The 27,207-nt window shown below is 46.0% G+C and overlaps 1 protein-coding gene across 1 annotated transcript in view; it reads left to right on the top strand.

Annotated features, from left to right (window-relative positions):
• Window positions 1-27,207, top strand: part of LOC146177101 (cytochrome P450 2U1-like) — a 63,028-nt gene that overhangs the window by 14,585 nt on the left and 21,236 nt on the right. Inside the window, exons 2-4 of the mRNA XM_084581465.1 lie at window positions 268-387; window positions 1,011-1,062; window positions 19,957-20,261. Coding sequence (XP_084437591.1) covers window positions 268-387; window positions 1,011-1,062; window positions 19,957-20,261 — 477 coding nt within the window. The remainder of the gene's footprint in view (window positions 1-267; window positions 388-1,010; window positions 1,063-19,956; window positions 20,262-27,207) is intronic.

The raw sequence follows: 27,207 nt of genomic DNA, 5'->3' as shown, positions 1-27,207 counted from the left end.
ACGGTGACATTTGGTGGAGCCGCGAGGTATCTTCCCATGAACGCTGACTTCGAAGGCCATTTATGAAGCCAGTTCTGAGTGCATGGACACACCTGTCCACAAGGCGAGTAGTCGTCTGCGAGGCCTACATTCTGAGTTCAGCGGCGTAAGAACACCCTCAAGAGCGATGAAGTCTATCTCGGGTAGCCATCCTCATCAGCAGGCTGGAGCGGTACCGCCGTTTCTCTTGCACACACCTGGGTCAACTCCTTCGTTCCATGGTTATAGGTTCGAGGACCTTGAAGACTGGTTGACCAGTTTCGATCGTGTGGCGGGCTGCAACCAGTGGGACGGTGAGCGTAAGCTACAAAATGTCTACTTCACATTGCTGGATTCGGCCAAAGCGTGGTACGAGAATCACGAAGCTTCTTTCTCCACCTGGGAAGCTTTTCACCGAGAGTTGTTGGCGACATTTCGTACCGACGAGAGTAAAGAGAGAGCCGAGCTCGCCCTGCACTCAAGATCACCGCAGCCAAATGAAAGTGTTGCAATGCTTAATGAAGGCATGACGCGACTCTTCAATCGGGCTGATCTAGCTATGCCCGAGGCCAAGAAGGGGCGCTACCGAGTGCGGGGTGTAAAGGGGCAGTTGTTTGCCGGACTTGTCCTCAACCGTCCGACAACTTTGGCGGAATTTACGAAAGAGGCAACGGCTATGGAGCGATCCTTGCAAGAGCGGAGCGCACAATATGGCAGAATTCTGTAGTAACCACCCATCACTGCCCGCTGAGGAACTTCGCGGGTTCGTGCGGAACATAGTGCGTGAAGAGCTCCTGAAACTAGGCTTCAAAGCTTTCAAGTCAAGCGTCGCTGCAGTAGCGCGCGTGGTCAGGGATCAAATCCGGCGCGTGGTGCAGCCACGTCCAGTAGCTCCGCAACCGATGCCCTGCATGATGACCTACAGCGAGGTATTACGAAAGCCTGCGCCCGTGCCACAAGCCACTCCTGTTGTTTCCTTACCTCCTGTGCAGTACCAAGTCCCAGCTGTGTTCGTCCAACAACAGGAATTCAGGCCCGCCATCCGTAAGGCACCCGTGTGGCGAACGCGAAACAACCGGCCATTGTGCTACCACTGCGGGCAACCCGGCCACGTTCGGCGCGACTGCCCCTAGCGCCAGATGGGTCTCGGGGTTTTTTTCCCGGAACGCCTCGACCGCGCTACGGTGAACGACCACAGGAGATCGGGCACTACTTGGCCGCTAACGTGCAGCCCCCGACTGCACAACGACGCCCGTCCCGATCATCGTCTCTAAGAAGGTTCTCTTCTCCCAACCGCCTGTCAACCTCTGGCTAGTTCAGATGCACTTCCCCACGGCGGGAAAACTAAAGACGGCGTCCTCTGCGGGTAGGGCCGCCGCAGCTGTACCGCAACGTGCCGACCAACGGCGACTCGACTCGACGAGCCTACCGACGAGCTTGAAAAAATTTGGTTTCCGCCGAAATGACAGTAACCGCCGACAACCGTAACGAGAATGCACTCGTGGATACTGGCGCTAATTGTTTGGTAATGAGCTGCCAGCTAGCCACGGACGTCAGAAAGGTTTTGACGCCTTGGACTAGGCGGCAGATCCGGACAGCTGGCGGCCATGTGGTGACACTGATTGGTGTCTGTACCTCGAAAATACAGATCTGAGGTGTAACTTTCCCCGGCTGCTTTGCTGTGCTGTCCGAGCGCTGCAAGGACCCGATACTCGGTTTGGATTTCCTCCGGGAGTATGGCGCTGTGATCTATTTTAAGGATCTAATCGGGTCGTTTGCCGCCCACCACACTCTTGACGCCGAACTCCAGCAACACATACCAAAGCTGCGAGTCTGTTACGATCACGTTGTGATACCATAAAGATACAGCACGTTTGCGACTGTAGAGGACGATAGCAGCCATGGAAATCGTGGCATCGCCGAAGCCAACGTGTCGCTGCTTCTGGGTCGACATGTCTGTGTAGCTCAAGGACTTATTGAACTGAAGGACAGGAGAACCGAGCTTTTGGTCGCGAACTTCGGTTGTGAACCGCAATGTTTGGCGGGAAAAACAACGATTGCGTATTTTGAAAACCTCTGGGATGCGCAGGGCATTACGCGTGGTCCGAAATCACAGACGCAGTAGAAACGTCGACTACTGCAGTTAAAACTGACGTCAACCTGGACCTCCTGCCTAATAAGAAACGCTGCCTATAGATCATTATCTATTTTTTTCCGGGACTGTTTTGCAACGACCACTCACAAAGTATCGAATTATAGTCGATGACAACCACAGACCATTACGTCAGTCGCCTTATCGGGTCTCTCCAAAGGAGCGGGATGCAATTCGTCGGCAAGCTCAAGAAATGCTCAAGGACGACATGATCCAGCCGTCAAGAAGCCCATGAGCGTTGCCTGTTGTCCTAGTGGCGATGAAAGATGGGACCCTACTGTTCTGCGTTGATTACCGCCGAGTAAACAAGGTTATTAAAAAAGACGTTTATCCTCTACCGCGCAGTAATGACTCCCTATACCGTCTGCGCCACGCCAAATATTTCTCATCGCTCGTTTTAAGCAGTGGTTATTGGCAGATAGAGGTGGATGAACGCGACCGGGAGAAAACCGCCTTTATTACCACGGACTGTTTGTACGAATTCAGGGTGCTCCCTTTCGATCTATGCTTGGCTCCTGCAACCTTCCAGCGGATGATGGACACTGTGCTTTCTGCCTAAAATGGCAGTCCTTCCTGATGTACCTAGATGACGTTGTTACATTTTCCGACACTTTCGAGGAACACCTGAGGCGCCTGCGCGCCGTTTTCGAAGGCATTCATCAAGCTGGCCTGTCCCTTAAGCCAGAAAAGTGACATTTTATTTGCAAAAGTTGAAGTTTCTAGGCCAGATTGTGTGTGCCAAGGGCGTTAGCCCAGACCCCGACAAGACAGACGCCGTAGCTGCTTTCTCCATTCAACCGGCAAGCGAAGCACGCATCGTTTTCTGGGTCTTTGTGCCTAATATCGGCGTTTTGTAAAGAACTTCTCGCGGTTAGCTGAGCCTCTAACTCGCCTCACTAAAAGAGAATGAAGCGTTCTGCTGGGGTCAAGGGCAACAACGGTCCATTAGAAACTACGAACTCATCTACAAAGGGTGCCTATATATACTTGGTCACTTCGACGAACAAGCCGACACAGACCTGCACACAGACGCAAGTAACGCCAGCCTTGGAGCGGTCCTTGTACAATGGGAGGATGGTGTAGAACGCGTAATCGCATACGCAAGCCGCACCTTATCACGGTCCGAGGTGAACTACTCCACTACCAAATAGGAGTGTCTTGCTATTGTGTGAGCAGTGAAAAAATCTCGCCCCTACTTGTATGGCCGGTCTTTCCGATTAGTGAGCGATCACCACTCAACAGATCCTTTAAGTGGCTAGCACGCCATGTTAGCATTTCATGTTACCATCGTTCATAAATCAGGCAAGCAGCACAATGATGCAGACTGTTTCTCCCGCGCGCCTCTTAAGCATAACAGCACTGAGTTCGACAACGATTCTCTTTTTCTTGGCGCTATCTTCACGAACACTTTGGTTCAACAACGTAGAGACGACCTTGAACTACGGCATCTCATTGAGCATCTAGAAGGGAATAATACGACGCCTTCCCGAATCTTCTCGCGCCGATCGTCATCGTTCTGTTTACGAGACGGGATCCTGTACAAGAAGAACAAAGAATCGACGAATGCTATTTACCTCCTCGTCGTAACTAAGGCTATTCCCGACGAAGTCCTGCTGGCGTCCCACGGAGACCCTTCTTCTGGTCACCTGGGTTTTTCAATACGCCAGAAGTATTATTAGCCTAAGCTCAATGCGGTGGTCAAGCGCTACGTCAAAACTTGCCGGGAGTGCCAACGTCAAACGCGTTCCAAGTCGGGATGGATTTACTCGGCCCATTTCCTGAGTCCTCGCTCGGTAATTGGTACATTGTGGTCAGCACCGACTATCTCAGCCGATACTGTGAAATAAAAGATCCTCCCCGAGGAACCGCAGCTGAAATTTCGACGTTTTTAAAGCAGAGCATTGTACTTCTCGTAACGGTGCACCTGCCGTCATTATAATTTACAAGGAACGGCTTTCACCTCGGCGCTTACGCAGGAGGTTATGCTACTCAGTGGCACAAGCCACCGAAGAACAACCGCTTATTACCCGCAAACAAATGGACTCACCGAACGCCTTAGTAAGACGATAGCCGGTATAATTTCAATGTAGGTCGACGAGGACCATCGAAACTGGGACGCAATACTTTGCTATGTCAACTTCGCGTATAATACTGCGCCGCAAGAAACCACCCATTTCATACGTTTCGTTTAGTCACGGCTGCGAAGCCATGACTATGCTGGAAGCAATGCCGCTTTCTGATAGTGTTAATACCGTAGTCATGGGTGCTGATGAATTCGTTTTAACTGCCGAGACCACCCGCCAACTTGCTCGACAACGTATCCGGCGGCAGCAAGAAAAAGACGCTCACCGGTATAACCTACGCCACAGAAATGGGAGTTACGAGCCCAGAGAACGCGTTTGGGTGTGGAGCCCAATCCGTGTAAGAAGGCGGTCTAAAAAGCTGTTTCGGCAATACTTCGGCCTGTAGTGCGCCAACTCATCGAACTGAACTATGAAGTTCTTCCCTAGGGAACTGTCCATTCCTCTCGACGGCCAACGCCCGAAGTGGTGCACATTGCACGACTGAAGCCCTACCACGGGCGTTAGCCGCTCGTTCGGCCCAGCTACCTGACACTACCGATGTTCCTTGTTGCTCGGATCGCCAACGGTTAGCGCTGAGGACCGCGCCTTTCAAGGAGGGGGAGTAATGCCGCATTCCTAATCATTCTTTTGACGCTGTCATGCGGTCAGACTTGATTACCGACGCTTTAGCTGGCCTTAGCTACGCTAGTGACGCGGCATTCTTCGTCTTCCTCTCTCAAGCTCCCTCCAGCCTTGCCAAGTCCCAGTGCCGCGTAAATGTGAATAAACCCACCCTCTAATCTTCCGGTTTTTTAACGGTGACAATATGGACAGAACTGCGTCAGCTACAGATACGTAATTACCGTGATCGCCACTACTGGTGACAACACAGGAAAACTCTCAAGTGCGAGTCAATTCTGAACTGTGCAACAATAAAAAAGAGTAGTTTATTGAAAACACACAAGTACCCCTAGTACATGTATAGCGGCAGGAATGATATAACCTTGCTCTGAAACGATAAGCAAGAAACAAACGCTTTCTCGGAGCCACAAGGGAACCCGGTGACAAATGCAGCACAGCTGAAATGCAAGGAAGATTTATACAAACGCTTTCTCGGAGCCACAAGGGAACCAGGTGACAAATGCAGCGCAGCTGAAATGCAAGGAAGATTTATACAAACGCTTTCTCGGAGCCACAAGGGAACCAGGTGACAAATGCAGCGCAGCTGAAATGCAAGGAAGATTTATGACACCATGTTAAAAAGAACCAAATCGGCATCATGAAAAAAATAACAATATGACTAATTAAAATGTCTGGTTAATTAATCCAAGATAGCTTAGGTAAATGCGAAGCGGTGCGTTCAATGCCTCCAAGCCTTGCTTAGGTTTTTTGTTTGAGATGCTTCAGCGTTTTCTCTGTCACAAAGCCGGGAACCGTTCGGAGTCGGTTATTTACGATGAGAGCAGATGTATTAGTGTATGACAGCCATTTCTTCTCGGGCAGTAACTCTTTCACCTCTTGGCTTTGAAACGGTGGAAGAGTTACTGCCGGAGAAGAAATAGCTGTCACCCAGCGGCGGCACCCAGGCTCCGGGAGTCCATCAAATTTGGTTATCACATGCGCGTTGCTTCCCGTTACCCCCTAACCTGCCGGCCTGCTCCAGATAACGGTCGGCATTTTGGCCAACCTCAATGATCAAGCTCTACAAGAATTTACGACCTACATTACTAATTACTGAGACTCGGGAGTGCTACCGAATGACTGGAAAACATGCATGGTAACGTTCATCCCCAAACCCGCCACAAAGATAAATACAGCGAAGGCTGTCCGTCTATTCGGAACATCATGAGTTGCTGCCGCCGACTATGTTCGGCTTGCGGCCACATTTATCAGCACAGGATGTACTGCTCCAAATCAATAGGCGATGCATTAGTCCCCCTTTAGGGAGTTCAGGAGAAATCTATTTAGGCCCTGGATCTGATGGGGCCTTTGACAGCTTTAATACAGCAGAATTTTGAAAAATGTAAACGCCACCAATAGCGGCGAGGAAGCATTTAGCTATATAAAAAACTCCCTAGAAAATCGAAAATCTTATATCAGAAGGGGCAATAAAAATTTGAACCCATTAATATGCGAACACGAGGAACGTCTCAAAAAGCTGTTCTCTCTGCGCTGCTTGCCAACGCTGCCCTCATTTGCCCCCAGAGGGTCTCAACGCCATAAATGGCGTACACCACGCCATCTACGCGGACGGCATTGCCATCTGGTCTTCCCGGGGCAACCTACGGCAGCTGGAGGAGGCTCACCAAGAGGTTGCCTCGGCAGTCGAATACTACGCTCGGGACTGTGGTCTAGAGTGCACTCCGAAAAAATCAGAACTTTTGCACATTGCAAAATATGAACACTCAGGGCAAGACATACACATTTACATTAACGGCATTCCGGTACCAGAGGTGGACGCACTTCGGGTGATGGGGTTTTAAATTGATAACCGAGGTAACATGCCACCGCCCTGAAAAAAAGTTTGCCTGCCTGCGAACAAATTAGTGGGATGATTGGAAGGATATTCAGCAAGCACGGGGGACCTTTTGAAAAAGAAATCGTTCTTCTGGTTCGGGCGTTCGTCGCGAGTCGTGTGGTGTACGTGACGCCCTACCTCAAGATGAGGAATTGGGACCGTAAGACCCTAGACGCGATGATTCCAGCGGCGGTTAAAAGTCTCTAGGAGTCCCGGCCAGAGCATTTACGGAGCTGCTCCTCCAACTTGGGATCCATAATACAACAGGAGAGGTGATTGATGCCCACTGAACAAGCCAATTTGCTAGGCTCTCGGTGACCAGCACCGGCAGGAAAGTCCTTCAAGACCTCATTCTTGGGCTTCTCCTCACCACGTAACACAAAGGGGACACTCGGAAGTGCAGAAAAATACTTTGACGGTTAGGCTGCTCTTAAAAAAAACAAATTGGGTGTATAATCAGAGAAGGTGTGAAGCCAGGGCAAAATGTATACAAAGTAATTATGGCAGCAAGACAGGCACGCATTACGTTGATGCAGCGGTTTCAACCGAGGAAGGTATCTGCACTATTGTTATCGTTCATGAAGGAAGGCAGGTGAACGGGCTCTCGGTAAAAACTAACAACATACTAATGGAGGAAGTGGCGAGTGCACTGGCCGCCACCCACTTCGACGCAGCGTCCATAAAGTCGGACTCCCAACAGGCCTGCCGAAATTACGTACGGGGTAAGACGGCGCAACTCACCCGCGCAGTATTCTAACGGGAATATTCACAGTTCGACAGCTCTCCGCATCACTGTGGATGATCACAGCACTGATCTTAGCACTCGTCTGCGTCTTTTTCTAGCAGTCTGTCGCACTTCTTCATACTCAACACGACAAGCAAATACCGCTCAGTAACACTACCCCCCTCTGAAAAAGGACAGTCCCGGTGCGTTCTACCTTAGTGAAACAGAACGTGCATAATAGGGCTTCAGGTGGGACACATGCACTATTTCAGAGGATGGCGCTCTGGACAAGGATTTAGGAGGTACAGATTCAACATCGTATGTGACGTCGCTCATGGGGCACCAAACTCGATAAGGGCCTGTGTATCGGGGCAAACGTTTTTCACACAAGCCCACGCGACGACGCGGGAGCGACAGCAAGACGAGTGACCCAGGAGTGTAGTGGACATCACGGTGGCGACTGTGGTACCGGAAAATTTTGGGAGTCTTTGGATGCAGAGAGCCTGGCATGGGGCTATTCGGCGGGCATCATGAGCGCGGGCTACGGCCTCACAGGCGCGAGTAGTGAGGGGTCAAAGGGCTGTAACGGGGTCGACCAAATAACATTAAAATGAAGTATCCAGCGGTAGAATGGACATATGAATATTAGATGAATGTCCCAAATGGTAGACGAACGTCCCAATCCTGGTGACCGCCAGACACATGCATGGACAGCATGTCTGTGAGGGTACGGTTCAGACGTTTCGTGAGGCCGTTGGTTTAGGGGTGATAGGCTGTGGTGAATATGTGGCGGACGGAGCACGAACGGAGAATTTCGTCAACCTCCCACGACAGCAAGCAGCTGCCACGGTCAGTTAGTAGTTCACAAGGGGCAACATGTAGAATCACATTTTCAAGGAGGAAGTCAGCGACGTCTGTGGCGCAGCTGTTCGGGGGGGCTCGGGTAATAGCGTAACCGCGTAGCATAATCGGTGGCGATGGTGTTTCATTTATTCCTTTAGGCCGAAATTGGGAAGGGCCCAAGAAGGTCAACACCTACACGAGAAAACAGGTCAGTGAGTATGGGGATCGGCAGTAAATGGCCTGAGGGCAAAACTCTGGGCTTTTTTTGACGCTGACACAATTCACATGCAGCAATGTATTGCTGGATGGAGCGGTAGAGTCCCGGCCAGTAGAAACATTGGCGCAGGCTGTCATATCTGCGAGAGACACCCGGGTGGCCAGACGTAGAAGCATCATGGAACTGGTCAAGAATGGTGGAACGCAGATGTTGAGGAACAACGAGCAAAAGGTCTGCGCCACAAGGTCGCATATTGCGCCGGTGTAGGGTGTTCTCGTGTAGTACATATTAGGCGAGAGATGTATCAGGGCTGTCGGATGCCAGGCGGAGGATAACAGATGAAGCAAATGATCTAAGAGTTGTTTGTCGGCAATGCTAGAAAAGGCCGAGACAGACAGGACACATGCCTCATCGTCAGAGTCGGTAGCACTCGGGGAGTTGACGGGATGACGGGACAAGCAGTCTGAATCTTGGTGAAGCTGGCTGGACTTGTAAACGACGGAAAATATTCTTGTAATCGAAGCGCCCAGCGCCCCAAACGGTCTTTAGGATTTTTGAGGGAGGGAAGCCAACACAAGGCATGATGGTCTGTTATGACAGTAAAGGGGCGGCCAGACAAACAAGGGCGGAATTTTGTATTAGCTCAAACAAATGCTAGGCACTCTCACTCGTGTGCTAGAATAATTTTGTTCGGACGTATATAGGAGGCGACTGGCAAACGCAATCCCTCTTTTGCGGCCGTGTGATCGCTGCGCAAGTATTCATTTATTTCAAGCTACTGCAGGCTTTATGGCCCAAGCAGAAGGGGCATACCAGGTAACAATCACTATAGCTCCAAAGTATAGCTCCAAAACCATGCCCACTTGCGTCAGTGCGGAGATCAGTATTGGCGGATGCGTTGAATTGGGCCAAGACGGGTGGAGTAGTGAGAGCAGCAATACGTTCCGAGAAAGCTGCAACTAGTTCAGGCTCTCAAGAGAATAAAGCGTCTTTCTTGAGATTTGTGAGAGCACGAACAAGAGCTGCGAAATTTGAGACGAATCGTCGGAAATAGAAACATAGGCCAATAAAGCTTTGAACAACGCTGGACGAACGTGGAGTGGGAAAATCTCTGATGGCAAGAATATTGTCGGGGTCAGGCTTAACGCCGGTAGCATTAACCAAGTGACCAAGGACTTTGATTTGTGGGTGACCAAAGCTGCACTTATTGGAGTTTAGTTGAAGCCCGGAGCGGCGAAAAAGCGCAAGGATTGTCGAAAGACGAATTAGATGGCTTTCAAAAGTAGAAGAGGAAGCTATTATGTCGTGAAGATAACACGAACAAGCGGTCCATATGAACCCTCGGAGCAGAGTCCATCATGCGTTCGAAGGTTGCAGGGGCATTGCAAAGACCAAAGGCATCAATTCATAGAGGCCGGCAGGGGTGATGAGTGCTGTTTTTTCACAGTCTCTCTCATCGACAGAGATCTGCCAGTAGCCGGGGTGAAGGTCGATGGACGAAAAGCAGCTTGTTCCGTGCATTGTATCAAGCACGTCGTCAATAAGCGGAAGAGGATAGACATCTTTTGGGTTATCTTATTCAAATTACGGAAGTCAACGAAGAATCTCCAACTGCTATCCTTCTTTTTGACCAACACAACATGGGATATCCAGGGGCTCCTGGAAGACTCAATTATGTCACTCGCCAATATTTTGTCGACCACTGTTTTGATGACGCGTCGCTCGGCAAGCGAAACACGATAGGGCCGCTTGTGAATAGGACTGGCGTTACCGCTGTCAATGCTGTGACTGTCAACTGTGGTGTCAACCAATGGGCAGGTACCGAAGTCAAAAAGGTCACTGTAGGTGAGACAAAGCTATTTTACTGTGTGGCGAATTCAGGCTGGAAATGAGCTGCAATCATGCTTTAACAGGATGAGGGCGCGATGTAGAGGACGCGGGAGGGGTTGCAGGGACGGCACTTGAATTATCGGTAGTCAGAGCTGAAATGGCACAATCGGTCGTCGGGTGCAGCGCAGCGAGTGAAATTCCCTCAGCCAGAACTTGAGTTGACAAGCTGAAGTTAAGGACTGGGAGCGTGGTACCGTTCTGGGAGATATGCGCAATCAGATGAGGAAGGGTGACATGCCGCTGCAGGATGACATTAGTATTGGGACACGCGAGATAGCCGCCGTCTGGGACAGGTGGGAATGGCGACATGGGGACGTAAACGGCAGCTTCAGCAGGTTGGCGGCAGAACTGCGCTGATCGATGGGGGGTGGGGGTGGGGGTGAGCAGGAGGGGTCTTTAGAGCAGAGCAGAAGGTCCAAGCAAAGTAGGCTGGTAGAGCCGTCAATGAGGGCAAATTGGGCTGTTAAAATGTCAGTGCCAAGGAAAACGTCGTAGGGGCATTCTTGTAGGGCGGTGAACAACACTGGAGCATGACAATGGAGCATTCATTCATTCTGCGTGCCGGCGGTCGGGAATAAAGGCACTCCATTTGCGGTGGACAATAAAAGTTGTTATCGATCCATCCATGCATATATGAAGCTGACCACACCGGGCGTCAGAGCCAGGCGTCCGTGTGGCTCCTTTCATTTGCTATTTCCTCGAACGTCGCACCACACAGCAAACAGAAGCAGATCCATATGTCTAGGAGGCGTTAGTACAGCAGGCGTCAGCGGCGTTGGAAATTTATTTCCAAGATAGAAAAGGCGCAGTACCTGTCGCAATTCTCCGCGGACACATGTACCATGCCCTAAATTAAGAGAGAAAGGTGGTAGTGAAAGAACAGAGAAGAGATAGAGGAGCCGTAGTTGAGGGCTACGATACACCGCGCTATATCGTTCGGCTCAGCACTTCAGGGGTTCAAACTGCCCTCTATAATTTTGTTACCCTAACGGGGATGGTACTGCTTTCTTGTTAAAAAGAAAATCTTAATGGTAGGATCCCACATACGCCGATATTACTTAGTTTGAGATACTTACGTAAACTCTGAGGTTTTGACGTGCTGAGCCGGCAAATTGGCAATGGTTTGGATTTGTTTGTGGGGTTTCAACTTCAGTTCCAAAAACGACTCAGGTACGAGATATGTTTAATAGAGAACTCTGCAAATTTTGACCACATGATGTTCGTTATTGTGCTCTGACATCGCACAAAACATAGGCGTCTTGCTTTTCGCCTTCTTTGAAAAGTAGGCGCTGTGGCCTGGACTGCATTACTCATCCTAGGGTGCAGTGGTCGAGAGCCGGAACGACCACACCACCATGGCGGTGAAAAAATGAACTTATATGTTGTTTCTTGTACGCATAAAATGACACTTAATAGTTTATTGTGCACTGTCACTATACTGCACAAAGCACAAGTAATCTTATTTCCACCTCCCCTGAACTCGTGATCAGAAGCCGAGAGGAAGAACCACTGGAGATGTGAATGTACTCTGGGACCTATTGTCGGCCAAATGCTAACATCTTCTAGAAGATGAAAGTTTATGCACGCCCTATTTGTAATTTTTGATCTCTTCAGAACTTGCAAGGCTAATCCTACATGTAGTATGCAAAAATCTCAACCTCAAACTCCCTCATTCCTAGCTTTGACTGAGGGCTAACGAAAATTCGTAGAACAAGGCAATTAATAAGACATCAGCGCTCATGATAAAACTATAAATTTCAGGACAAAATCATTTATTAGTACTCCCATGCACACTAAAACGTAGCATTACTTATGTCAAAATACAGTCACTAGCATTACGTCCTTGCTGCAAGCCTGCGCAACATCCAGCCTCGACTTCCATTCATATCTGCGATGGCATCTGGCCACTAGATGAAAACACGTACGTTCATCACGTTTTAGAAGATTAAACAGAAACATTGCTGCTTTACGACTGAGGACAGTCCTCACGTCACATGCTCCACAAAACTGATCCATGAAATATACTGTAATGAAATATTTTCCGTACATACACTCTGTTTGTATGTTGTGTTGAAGACGTAGTATGATATTGATACCATCACATTGCGTGACGATGTGAATGTACAAAACTGCTTTATGTAAAATGTTGGTCAAATAGCTTTGAAATGCGGTTTTTAATTTTTGATGTCTCCCACTCGCTGTTGAATAAAAAATTCAAACTCTGGGAGTCTTATGATTACAGATCTTCAAATAGACCATTTTGACAGCAATTGGAACACCTGATTAGTAACATAATCAAATATTTGTTCTCTTATTGCCAACTAAATCGCACATACTGTCGACCCTGCTCTAAAAGTCCCCTACAAAGTTCGCACACACGTGTCTCACCGGTTTTAAAATACAGGCAGTAAAGCAATCATTTGGATGACTTGATGTTTTGTATTAAGGGCGTTGGTAATTGTTTGTATACCTCAAAATTGTAGTATATGATAGCTGAGAGCGTCATGTTTTGTTGTTTTGATTGATAGGCTTTGGAGTGCTTGAAGCGGGGTAGTAAGAATTTCGTTCAGTTGACTATGCAATTAGGAGGAGAATTTGGTTTGCACTGCATGGTCATAACTAACTCATAAGAAGCATCATACAATGAGAGCCGTGCGAAGCTAAAACGCCTCGGTGATGGACCCCACGCAGGCTTATCCTTTCGCTACGAAAATTGTGTCCCATAGTTGCAAGCTTATTATTCCCGATAGCGGGGTAATTTCTACTTATCTTCTTTAGTCAGCGGCACTGCGTCTTAAGCGATAGGCTGCACGGAGGCTTAGACTGCCAGACATTAGCACTGAGACCTTTAAGCTCCCCTGCACAGAAAATGTGGCATCGGCGGTGTCGCGTGCACGCAGTGAGCACGAAGAACACAAATGCATGTGACATATAATAATAGGCTGCTAGCATGACCCTGGACATAATTTCCGCCATATTGCGTGATGTCCCGAGGACGTCTGTCTCGACCGCTGTGGCAGCCGCAGCCAACTCGCACTTCGTTTTGTGACGGGAGGGTGACATTGGAACGCAGCCTTCCATGACTCTTGTGTCCCGGATAGGACAAGCTTCATCTATGCCACACAGACGCGCTAGCACGGACTGGCTAAAGCAGATTTTTATATCTACGTCGGCTGGTGTTTCTTTTGCTCTGGTAGGCTAAGATTGTGTGCTAATGTATATATTCGGCATAAAGTGGCACATTAAAAAACATTGAAGTAGGATGGACAGTTGGGCGAGTTGGTGCAATTGCATAGTGGGTGGAACAGCGCGAAAAGACGAAACACAAGAAGAGACGCACAACAGACGAGCGCTGACTCGCAGCTAATTTTTTATTAGGAAGAAAGCGGATTCTTATACAAAATATATTGTCACATGATGTTACAAAGAACGAAACCCTTGACCAGGCAAAATTCAAGAGATATCTTCTTTCTTCAACAGCCACGTGGAAAACCCTACCAAGCAAGACCAAACATACAAGCCCCCCCTCCCCCTCCTTCCCAACGGCCCGTTTCACAAATTATAAATTATCACCAAACATTATCCAGAAAAGAAACCTCTTTTTCGATAAGCACCAATGAATGCTGGCTGACACACTGCGACTGCTTCTTGCTGATGTATTATGCCTCAGTAATTTCTCTCGTAGTTTTGTCCCTATGGTGAAATAAAATCTTTGTTTTTGAAACCAAGGGGCGACAACTTTTTCTATTCTGCTTTCCTTCTTTCCCACAAGGCCTGCAATGACCTTTCAAGTGAGAATATCGTGTGTCCGACAGCGAACTGAGGTGTTCACGCAGACGAATATTTATGCACCGACTCGTTTTACCTATGTATGCCTTAGTGCATGACAGTGGAATTTCGTACACGACAACGCAGGCGCAATCCACTAATCTCGACTTATGTGAAACCTGGCATTCAAACGGGTTACTCTTCTTTAGCTTTTCCTGGCGGTTCCTGATAGCGCAGCACAGCCCGCCCAACTTATGCGTCGCCGAAAAAACAACATTCACTTCGAATCGCCCCGCTACATTTTTTAGGTTATGTACAATCTTATGCATGTAGGGAATCACTGCTAGTTTTTTCTTCTTCTGTGCGCTGTCTCTTATTCTAACCAGAAAATCCTTCCTAACCATCCGAAAAAGCTTTTCATATGTTGCCGAAATAACCAAATCCGGGAATTCTGCAGTTTTTAGCCTACGAACCTGTAGCAATACACTATCATGAATGCAATGCTGACATGAGCTCAGCAAGCCTGAGCGAATGCAACTACTAGCAATTCCAAATTTTACAATTTTTGAGTGTCCAGAAGAATAGCTTAACACCTGCTTTTGGGACCTCGGGGAGTACATGAAACATAAGTGGTTTTATGCTCAGAAACTAGAGCAAATCGTTCGACGGTACTTCAAAAGTAAAAGACAAACCTTTTGAACACTCCCGAAACAGCTTTAAGACGTCCACCATTCTCCTGTTGAAGTTGTCTTTTTCCATTAGCACTAAAAAATCGTCAACATATCGGAAGACGCGTATCACCAAACTATCGACATGTTTACTAATTTTTCTATCAACTTCACCTCAAAAAATATTGCTCAACACAGGCGCTACCTTTGATCCAATACGGATGTCCTTTTTCTGTACATACACATCGCCTCGCCAAACTACGTAAGTTGATTTCAAATAAAAGGACAACAGTTCCAGGAAAGAATCAATAGACACTCCGCAATGACCCATGAAACCTACTTCATCATTCTCCTCGGTGATAGATTTTTTAACCGCGTTCGTAATTCCCTTGTGAGGCAAAGAGTAATATGTCTTCTATAGCAATGCTGAAACCTGAACACAAACCAGGATTACTATGCTTCAGGGAATTTATCATGTTGTCCGTTTTTTCCACCAAGAAAGGGTCCTTCACAACCAATGATGAAAGATGCTTCTGCAGATAGCTAGACACTGAGTACTGCCAAGTTCCAAGTTCCGATATGATGGCTCTAAAAGGAATGTTAACCTTATGAGTCTTTGCGGAGAAAAATAAATCCAACTGATCGCCTCTTGTCTTCAGAACTGCCGCCGCCAACGAATCAAGATTACACTGGTTCAGTAACAATACGGCCTGCTCCTTTACATTTCCACAATCCACACTGACACGTTTAAAACTTTTTGACAGCCTGCAAAGCCTTTTCGGCAAACAAGTCTTCCGGTGTTACAACAAAATGGCCTTCTTTATCCGAGAGAACTAGTCGCAATCTATTGCACTCAAAGTAGTCCACAAGAGAACGTTAGTCTTTACATCGTCACTGACACGTTTAAAACACTTTTTGACAGCCTGCAAAGCCTTTTCGGCAAACAAGTCTTCCGGTGTTACAACAAAATGGCCTTCTTTATCCGAGAGAACTAGTCGCAATCTATTGCACTCAAAGTAGTCCACAAGAGAACGTTAGTCCTTACATCGTCGTGGTGCCGCCGGGGATGCAACCAGGGCGTTGACGCTCTCTTCCAGGAGCCTCGGGCGTACTACCTCGGCGAATTTTTTGCAGATGTTCCTCGATAGGGCCAGTCTTTCCACAGGTGAAAGGACAGGCTCGTTAGTGTACTTTGGTCCCCACTCAAGCCTCTTTCGATGTCGCGCCTTGGTTTCAAAAACAAAGATTTTGTTTCGCCATAGGGACAAAACTACGAGAGAAATTACTGAGGCGTATTACATCCGCAAGAAGCAGTCGCAGTGTGTCAGCCAGCCTTCATTGATGCTTATCGAAAAAGAGGTTTCTTTTCTGGATAATGTTTGGTGATAATTTATAATTTGTGAAAAGGGCCGTTGGGGAAGAGGGGGAGGGGGGGGGGCTTGTATGTTTGGTCTTGCTTGATAGGGTTTTCCACGTGGCTGTTGAAGGAAGAAGATATCTCTTGAATTTTGCCTGGTCAAGGGCTTCGTTCTATGTAACATCATGTGACATAGTGTTTGCATAAGAATCCGCTTTCTTCCTAATAAAAAATTAGTTGCGAGTCAGCTCTCGTCTGTTGTGCGTCTCTTCTTGTGTTTCGTCTTTTCGCGCTGTTTCACACACTATATAATAAAACACAACAATAAATTAAACATAATAGAAATTAAAGCGAATGCACATAGAGGCTAATCATCTCCTGGCTATAACATTGCCATTGCTTCCAAAGCAACGTTGCTTTCGACGCAGGCGCAGATAAGAGCAATCATACACGCACAGAAGAACGCTGAAGTGATTCTTTTGATGGTTTGCGTGGACGGGTAGACCGTGTTATAGCTAGAAGTGGACGACTATGTACATAGAGGAGGTTTTAGAAGAGAAGTGGGCAAATAATTTACTTGTAATGAAAACCTTCTCCACAACTAAGCGCTGTCTTTTTATTGACCCTTTGGTTAGGGCTGTTAATAACGTCGAGTAATACTGCTATAAGCGGAGCCCTAGAGATTGTCAATTTCTGCCAATATACAACTGCGCGATATTGAAGTAGGTTTTGTACACATCTGGCTGAATGCATGAATTTTTTACATCAAATTTACGAGCATAAATGTTTCTCTTCTGTTTTATTTAGGCTTGACGACAATGAACGCTGACGTGTGGGTGGCGAACAGAAGGTTCTGCATGAAATCTCTCCGAGATCTTGGGTTCGCGAAGTGTTCTGTGGAAAGCCGAATGATGGTGAGTGATGCCCGAGAGAAAAGAGTTATGAGTGGTATTCTATACGATGCGATGACAATAAAAAACTAGCAGGCCAGACTATCACACTGAGCCAAACCTGATTGTCCTTCACGGGCTAGCATTAGTGGCAGAGGGATCTGCTTTGGGAATTTTGGTGCTTTGCAAGAGCCACCTAGTGGGGTAGCTCGCAGGCCAGACTTGAAATTTATAAGCTCCCGGTTGTAATTAAAGTTTATTTGCAGTGTTCGGCTCGATCTCAGTGCCGGCGCATTTTACAGACTGCAGGCTTATTCACCGCAGTAGAGGCATATAGAACCGTCAATGCATATCACTATGTTTCAGACATATAGTAGAACACAACGATTTCGCTCGCCAATTATCAGAAGCTTGGGCAAGAGTGTAGACCGTTATTAGTCACGTGTGTACGCCAACACCCCACCAAGCAAGAGGCAAGTATGTCGCTTGTGCTCTTAAGGGTTAGCTTCACATCGCTTTTGCGGTGCTCTGACATCAGACAAAACACGTGAATACGCGATATTTCACTTATGGGTACACCACAATGGCTAGCATCTTCCTCTCCACCTTTGCCGAACACCGCGCTAGCTAAAGTAGTTCAGTAAATGAAAGGTAACGTTCTTTTGCAAAGTTTTACACCTGCCTCATTTCCTGAGGCTTGCAACGGCTTTCGCCCCTCCAATTGGCCGAAAGCGGTCTTGTGTTTCTATGCGTTTGTTTCTTGCTTTCTGGGTTGCTACCACCTCTGCTTCGCTGACAAAAGAGAGCAGGGCCCGAAAGAATACTGGATTTCAATACGCCGATAGCCTCTGTCGTGTTATTTCTACTACTGCGCCTCATTCGTGATACCGTCGTCCCTTTGAATGCAGTCCACGTACAAGGGACGGCTAGCGGCTCCTGAAAATACCATTTTCCGGTGTCGAGGTGCGGCGCGGATGATAATTTGGCTTCATAATAATCGTCGGGTTGTCTTAAGGTAGAAAAACGATAACTGGGATATAATGCAGGCGAGCGATTCATACATGTTTGCTTGCTGTGCCGCACACTGCGTAGTAGTGTGTTAGTTTTCCCTCTTGCATGTAAATAAAATTTGGCTTCCATCTTCTTGTATTGTAAACTTCAAAAGTCCAAGCTTTTTATTGAGTTGGTCGGTAGTGCTCTCAGGTTCTGTAGTGCTCTCGCTTTTTTTCAAACTCTGGCACAAATGACTGGGGACACGCTATATGCCACCTGCAGTTGTGCTGTCAGGCGACTTGAATATCTTCGAACGCGTTAGCGTTCATATCTGGCTCACTTCTTTCCTTCATGAGCCAGGGATAATCGTCGTCCAGAACAAACTTAGTGCGAATGCACCCAGCAAATTCACATTTCAGCTGGGTGTCCATTGTCGTCGTCAACAGCATTTCTCTTTGCACAGCAATGGCACTATCCGACGCATTTTCTGTTCACTTAAGGAAAACGCGGAGAAAAATCATACGATTGTTACCTGCTCTCCATGTAAGGTGTAGGCGTTCGCGCGTGATTTCATCTATGTTCCCTTTTTCTCTAAACCCTGACATTAAGCTAGGTTTAATCCTACTGACCAAGCATGTCACCCGTGTTCAAGGTCTGCTGGCTGCCATTTAGGCGAATGGGCTTACGATTATCCGCTATTTGTTAGAAAATAGTTCCACAACCGCCCACTAAATATGGGTTTTCCTGGGTCGCCGGCGGTCTTGCGGTCTTGCGCTCTTTGGACAACCTGCAACACGCGCTCAGTGTATTTGTCTTTAAGGCGGTGATAGATAGGTTGTGGGATTGGAACTTAGCCAAGGAACCCTAATCATATTCTAGGAGGTATAAAAAAAGCCCATGTGCCCAGGAATGTAAAGAAGTTTTGGATAGCCACAGGTGGTAAAGTCAGTGCAGAGCCCGAAGACCCAAATGTTCGCTTAAAATGCAAGTATATCACCTTTTAGCCAATGGGCACACTCAGATGGGCATCGTCTTTGTAAAACGCACCCAGTTTCTTGTTCATCATTGGATGCGGTAACTTTACTTCAACTATTGCCAGTAGCATGCTTGTCTTATACCTTGGCAACGTTAAGTGCATCTCACTTCTGAAGGAAAGCAGCGATTTTGTTAATACATCGCGTGGAAGAAGAGGTATGTTTTTCGCTTCAGATTTTGCTATATTAAGGAGAGCAGATTGAAAGTTTCGGGGAAAACAGTTTTAGAAATGGCTGTTAATTAAAAATGCATAGACCCCGTAGTAAGCGGCAGTTTAAGCAAGTGGCTCATGCATATCACTTGTTTTCGAAGTCCCAGACTTTTCAGCCAAAAATAAATAACAGTATGCGATTTGCAAGGCTCTTGAGTCTATTTGAGACAACACAGGCGCATTTAGACGACTCTTCTTACCAAAATATGTTAAAATTGCGCTGTGGTAAATTTAAAGACAAAATTGTAATTCAATCTTGTGCTACTACCAGAAGTCTGGTATGAAGTCCAGTGTTTCCCTATTATGCTGTTTCTCTAACGTGATGTGCGGAAGACCTCTGATCAATGATGGCCAAGTGGTCAGTGGAGCCTGCGGTATTTTACTACAAAGCGCCTCAGGGTGTGGGGATTCCTGGAGGAAGGGCCAAGAAACCTCCGGGCTCCTGTTGGTCTTTAATCTGCAGTGAGATATGCACATAGTCAGTGATAATATACAATGTAATTTCAAAAAGCAAAATCATTGCACATTGTTTGACCAATACCAGAATGCTATTGTTATTTTAACTCTTTTCATTATTACGGATTTTCCCTGGTTCTCCTCTTTGTGCAGAACGAGATCATTCATCTGGCAGAACAAATAGGAAATGTTATTGGAAAGCCTGTCGCCTTACGCGAGGAGCTTATGCACTGCGTGACTAACATCACTGCTTCCTTCGTGTATGGCACCGCGGGCGCCAGTGGGACGGTTGCCAGCACGGAGCTTCAAGAGCTGTGGCAGAGAATTACCGTGGCGTTTCGAGGCACAGATTTCTACCAGATGTGGCCAGAGCTGGTGAGAAGGCTTCTAGCGCATGTGCCTTTCACTTGGAGCAGGCGCCTGGAGACCGTTATGGACGAACTAGATAACGTAACGATGTAAGTTTATTTTATATCATATTTTAAGATGAAATGTTGCCATCAGCCTCAGAGGTTAAATCTTACAAGCGTAATGCAAGCGAATAAAATTATGTGGCAGCCATGATAACTATTAAGCGTAAAAAGAAGATGCAATATCTGAGCAACCTCTTGCTATCATTAGAGCAAATAAAACACTCACGATATTGAGGCAAGTATTAGAAAAATACGAACAGAATCAATTGATATCGCCTATTAAATATTTTTCATATCCGTGTTAGCGCAATCTGGCAGATACCCTTTTTCAAAATATTGTTTACTCTTTAGAATACCTGTTCCCTGTTTCGGCTGGTAAAGAGGGCCAAAGCAAATGCTGTAGTGCGGTAGAAATTTGGAGTACAAAAGTCTGACAAAATATGATTTGTTGAATTTTTTCCTGCCAATTTAAAGCATGGCAGATTTTTATGCTCACGCACAAGCTCAAGGTATGCGCAATACAGCCTCTACAACAGCACAAGTCATGTGAACAACAATTGGACGAGCTTTGAAATTGAAGTTGAGGCTCCGCTGAAGTTAAGCTTGCGTTAGGTATTGTATTGCGAATTCCCTTTTGGTCGAAGGTGACACTGAAAAAAAAAGAGCTCTCAGAGTGAGATAGAATGTTCTTAGAAAAATCTTCGGATCATCTTGTCCATGCAGGTGTGCAATTAGAGATAAGGCGAGAGAGAAAACATCTTTGGTACGCATTGTGTCCAGTAGTCGAGAATTGAGTTAGGGTTAAAACATTAAAGTGGTAGCTGAAGAGATTAGATGGTAGCGGAATCCCAGCCAGTCATGTCTTGTTTGTGCCCTGCTAGAGCGTTAGAAGTCACTTTTGTTCTTAACTTCACGCAGGGGTTCCTTCAATGGTCTTCAGAAATCGTCAGTCTAGCCTATGCGGCGTAAATAATAAAAAAGTGACAAATAACGACCTTGCAGAGCCTAATCAGGACACGGGTCCCCTGGTTGATTGGGATGCCGCACGGGTACTTGAAAGGGAAAACTGTTATCTACCCACCTACTCAAGGAATTATTACACATCCAAATGACAAGCAGAGCGATCAAGTGAACGTGGGAAAATCTACCCGAGATGTACATGCGTTTTGTACGCAACACTTTAACTTCATAGCCAACAGCCCGTCTCGTTCCATCTTCATTACTAGCAAGGCACCCGTATTGGTGCCGAAGCGTCAATGTGTTTAATTTGTTTATGTTTTGTATATTTTCCTTTTCCTCTGTGATCTTGAAGAGTACTGTTTTCTTCAATACGTTGTAGACAATTGTAGAGATAGCCCTTGTATGGTACGAACTTGAATACCTCTATCAGAAGTTTCTACGATCCTCAGCTTCAATTTTCTTCCTAGTGTGTCGGGCCAGCTTGGCGTATGTAGTTGTACCACTCATGAGGGCATCCATGTTTTGCACGTAGTGGGCGCGGTCCAACCACAATAGCGGCGTTATCTTTGTCGGCAGGAAGTATCACAGTGTCGCGCTGTTCTCTATATGTCTGTTTAGTGCTCTTTGCTCAGCGGATGCGTTCGAGCCATTCTTGCCTTTTGAATGCTTGGAAAGCGTTTCGATGGTCTGTGAGTGAGCTTCGATTTACAAGCGGGATGGGGGGAGGGCACCTTGCGTACAGCCTCTTCAAAAACACAAGTCATGTGAACAACATTTGGACGAGCTTTGAAATTGAAGTTGAGGCTCCGCTGAAATAGGCTTCGTCCATCTGCGTCAAGCTGATAGAAGACAGGTTGACGACTGAAAATGTTTCCTCAGTCTCGATTGTTCGCACAAATGTTTCTTGAATTTGGCATTATGAGTCACTGTTCTTTATTCTTGACTCTTTATCGGCTTCACTGCTGGCGTATACGAGGACGGCAAAGAAATTAGCGGCAATGAATCGTTCCAGATGCTGATGGGCACAACAAATGTCGTTTTCTAGTCACTTGATAGCAAGTTTTGTTTCAAGGATCCTTGCCTGCAAGAGCCGCTTTACCTCCTGGGCGATGGTCTGTCTTCCAGCAGGCCAACTAACAGCACATCTAGTTCCATCCTCAGTGTGAACAAGGCCCACGTAACGGTGCCGAAATGCCAGTGTCTGTATGTTTTGTGTGCTTGTATTTCTCTTTATTACCTTTGTTACCTGTACTTCTCTTTGTTATCACAAACGTCGGCTTCGCGTAGGCAGATAGTTCGGCCTTAAAACCTCCAGAATATATGTATCCAATGTCCGACACGTCGGGGTTAGTTTACGCTGGCTTGCTCGCAAAGCTAGTTTAATGAGGGATTTATAACTAGTTTATGTAGCCGCTCATAAATTACGGTTTCTTAGGACTGTTAGAGTAGAAGCACGTCTGGGATAGGACAAAGTGTAAATAAAAAGATTACAACGTCTCTCTTAACAGGAGAAGAGTGAAAGCCTGCCTTTTCTCTCATATAATTTGCCTCGTTGTTTACCTCTCATCGTTTGCTTAATAATTTTATTGATTGTCACCCATAGCTAATCATATGCGCTCATTTCCAGTCAGCTGCACCCATTACAAGCTGTCGTTTGATATACTGCTCGTGTCGTAGTCATGCTGAGTGATGCGCAGTCATTGTATTCTTTACCACTGATAGCATTTGTTCATTGCCAGTCATCTGCGGGCATAAGAAGTCGTCTTAGCACAAGGAATAAACTTGCGCAAAATGTTGAGGAAGAAAGAGATGTGACGACAGGGAAGAGCGCAAACCTTGCTTGGCATACGGTGCTCGAAATTAGTTTGACGCATGTCATTGCCGGATCGGTAGTCTTCTCAGTTGATAGAATAGACCCAAATGTAGGAGAAATAATTCTCAACTGCGAAGACCACCGATCCGGCAATTACATGTGTCAGGCTCATTTCCAGCACAACCTGCCAAGCAGGAAGTGCAGAGTGCATATACTTGACAAGTTTTCACAGCCAAGAGCCACGAACTGCTTTTTATTTTGTGCAAAGAAACACTCTAATTCAGGTAAAGTGATTTGCCGATATGAAATGAGAAATATATATGCCATAAGATTGCATCAGAAACAAAATAGCATCAGATCACATTTAGTTTATTGGCTACCATTTTGTGGGCATTGCATAAATGGCGGGCACAGGTATAAACAAATGAAGGAACAAAATATTTTATTGGTTAAATATGGAATTTATGCAAATAGAAAATATGAATGACCAGGTGCTTATAGCCCTGTTTTGTCGAAGGCCGTTCCCGTATATGGCCGAGTGGTGAATGAAAGATGCAGCAAACGTTGCAGTATGAGCTTGAAGATGGGCTACCTGTAAGGGATGAGCAATTGGGGTGGAATGCTTGGTAGAGGGTAGATGTAGGGCACAGTAAGGATTGGGCTGCGAAAAAATAATAAAAATTACAAGGGGCGTTTGCGACTAAAGCAGTGAAAGGCGAAAGCCTGAGTGCCGCATTCTGCTACGCACCTGGAATTAATCAGTAATTAATCATTATTGAGGAATTAGGTAGGTAATGAACTAATTATTTAATAATTAGTCCTTATTTTTGTTGTATTACTGATTACGTCCTTATTAGTAATTATTTATACAAATCATTTGTCATTATAAGTAATTTATCATTGAGTGGCATATGACCATATAAGGTACGCATTCGCGCATACTGTGCTGGTGCTCTGTGATTGGTCGAGACCTCTCGCCAATCAGAGCTACCGCAAAAGTGGGACACGTCTTGTCCACGACAGCATTAGCCATTAGAGGCTTTGGCCTTAAAATGAGTCCAGCGCATACTGCCGTTACAACGGTAAAAAGCAAGATCTTTTTAGACCAAAAATTGCTTTTAAAATGAAATGCTTGCATTGTAATACCAGCACGAATGAAATTATTCTCCGGCTATATTGAGTAATAATTAAACTGGAGTTGTAGCACAGATTTGGTTAGGATTCCAGATGGTCGATGCATATTCTAATTTCGCTCTCATCAGGGATTGTACTCAAGAATCTTTGTTTGGTGGTGTGTTTAGCAAGTGCCCTGTTAGGAAAAAAGCGTTCCTTTAGTAAATGATAATACGTAGTGACAAGCGATTTAGAGGTTACACCATCAATAAGATTATGCTTAGATATTTATAAGAAATGTTTAATTTCAAGACGACGCCCGGGAATCAGGTCAAGAAAATGTGTTATGTTTGCGGTAAATCACACCTGCTTGATATGGCAGGGTTAAGCTCGACGCACATTGGTTACTGCACACTTGTACAAAGTTTAATTCGTTTTGACGAGCTAGCTGATCAGATTTATTTGTAACCATACGGTAGACAACGCTCTCAGCTGCAGAGATGAATATGTTAGAGGAAACACACCTGGTGTGGCCGTTTCATATACATCATAAATAGAAGGGGTCCTAGGGGACCAAGCACATACTCTTCGTCGAGCACTTATGTTATTTTAAGGCAATTACGACATTGGTATTACAGCAAAGGTCAAAAACTTTGTTCCTGGCCGACTTTTATTCTGAACGCAGCGTCTGGTTACTCGGATTTCCTTGCGGCGTTTCCACCAAGTGTGCCAGTATGAATTTGCATTTCAATTTTCCTTGTTCATCACACACTGTTATTTCTGACCTGTTTATCTACCAAGTGAATGCAAAGTGCTTGAAATATTTTCAGTTGCATGCAGGCCCTTTTGTATAATTTGCCTGCGAAACATCACTAGTTGAGGATGTCCATTCGAAGAAAGCGATAAGATTTTCGAGTTTGGGCTGGTTTACTATCGAAAGCAGGCATTTGCGCTTCTCAAATGAAGGTCCAATAGACGGCTTTCCAGACACATCCGGTAATAGAGGACTGCAAGCCAAGTAGTAGTCTGCGAACCTCTGTAATATACAGAAATGAACTTTGGAGCTCTGACTGCAATATGGTGCAATCAAGACTGCACAAGATTTTTTTAACCAATTCCACACAAGTAGGAGCTCAGTTGCGCATTCCAAATCGTAAGCGGACAGCGTGGAGAGATAGCGACAAACGTGCTCTTTTTAGAGGGGAATATGTTGATATTAACGTCGCAAAACTAACAAAACGGGTCCACAGAGCTTCATTGCAGTAAGTTGCCATACGTGGTAAAAGAAATCTTGAAAGCCTGCACGAGGGCGACTGTTAATTTCATAACAGTTGCACAAAACAAAAGGGCGCTTAAAAAATTTAACGATCACAACTCCGCACGCGCAAACCAGCGTTCCCAGAAGAAACCTCACAGTCGTTATTTACGAAAGGCTAATACCTTCTCCATAATGCCTGCTTCGTGCAGCAAAATGTACGGATTAGCCCTGCAATGTGAACGCATCAAGGCAAGTCTGAGGAACTTTGATTTCTGCCACTACAAAAATGTCTAAAGAGCGAGTTGCGCATCTTTCTATAGGCCTAAATTCGTTCCGACAATTACGCAGGCTTCAAATAGGAACACTTAAAAGAGCGAAACAATATCCTCCAAGTTATATCCCAATTCGGGTTTAAAAAATAAAGATCCCGTACTTCACTGAATGAAGAAGTCAAGCTGGCTAAACAATGTTTTCTGGATCTACTTGTGTACCGATTTGAACGACAGACGCTACACGAACGTATTTCCTCCTTTCACCCGAAAAACTTTTAACCTGCTTCCTTTACCTTTGGTGTTACCTTCCAAATGAAGTCATGGTTAGCTTTGTTCAAGTCATTATTAAGGTAAACGTGTGGACACAGGTCCCTCCTGCGTAAATGCTTTAGACTATAACGGGTGCTAAGCCACGTATTTAAATTACTGAAGTAAAGCAAACGAGACCCACAGGTCTACCACCAACGTTTGCTTTATGGTAGTGTGCGACCCCAGTGTCGTCAAAAGCAAACCCTGTTTATTCCAGCTTTGAGGCCACATGCATGAGCGTTTCTGTTAAGTGTTCATTGCTGTTATCCGGCAAACCATGGATCTCAAGATTTTTTCGCCTGCTTTACTGCTCCATTTGTATTGTACTTAGAAGACAACAACCAAAAGCAAAGCAACACTCGAAAGCTTCCCTGTTTCTGACAGCTGAAGTGAAAGAGCAGACTTTCCCGACAATTAAATATGCAATGTAAAAGTTTGATATCAGACAAACCCTTGAATGAAATCCCGGCACGAAAGTTCAGATCAAACGAAACAGATTATTTCAGCAATATCATAGTGTAGCACAATAGTTTTATACGGCACGTATACACGCAACGTCGTGCCTCGCCGTATCACGTGTTTGATGGTGGGAATGAAAAACGGGAGGCGTAACGAAGTATGCGGCTTTAGATTGAGTTTAGTTTTAGAAGAAGGGAGCAAAAATGTGGTAGTACAAAATGCTAGTGTAAAACGTGCGTGAGATGAAGAAAAATCAGGTCCATTAAAAAGGTTATTTTTAACTGCTATTGCAAATTGTACACTACACTCTTAAAAACACTGCAGAAGCGAATCAGCATGGTCATGCGTAAGAAGGCGACACAAAGAAAATACTGCACTGCAATAACGAAGTATACCGTAAAGTGCTTGTACAACAAATAACATTAACAACAGAAATTATACAAGAAAGCATCCCGACTTCAATGCTTTTAGCATAAATAAATAATAACAGCAATCATATAAAAGTATCTCAACATGAACAGTTTCAGCGTAGATGAACGTTGCCTTATATAGCGGCAGTCGGCAGAAAGGGAGGCACAACTGAGGCTGTCTGACTCAAAATTGTCAGTTTAGAGACTCGTTCCAGAATACGCTGCTCAATATTGATCATGTGCTCAGCGCTGCCTTGACCTTCAGTGACACGCTGCGTGATTAACTAGATGAGCAAACGTCTACCTATAGAAATTGTCATCTGAATGCTTTCTCTCGGTCGGTAGGCATACTTTGTGTCACTGCGTCGACATTCGCTTTCATGGATAGCACTGTGCC

The sequence above is a fragment of the Amblyomma maculatum genome, chromosome 10 (genome assembly GCF_055883805.1).
Source record: "Amblyomma maculatum isolate TAMU_Amacu chromosome 10, ASM5588380v1, whole genome shotgun sequence".
NCBI classification, from domain to species: domain Eukaryota; kingdom Metazoa; phylum Arthropoda; class Arachnida; order Ixodida; family Ixodidae; genus Amblyomma; species Amblyomma maculatum.
The sequence above is the reverse complement of the archived record's forward strand: the minus strand, read 5'-3'. Positions and strand labels throughout refer to the sequence as shown.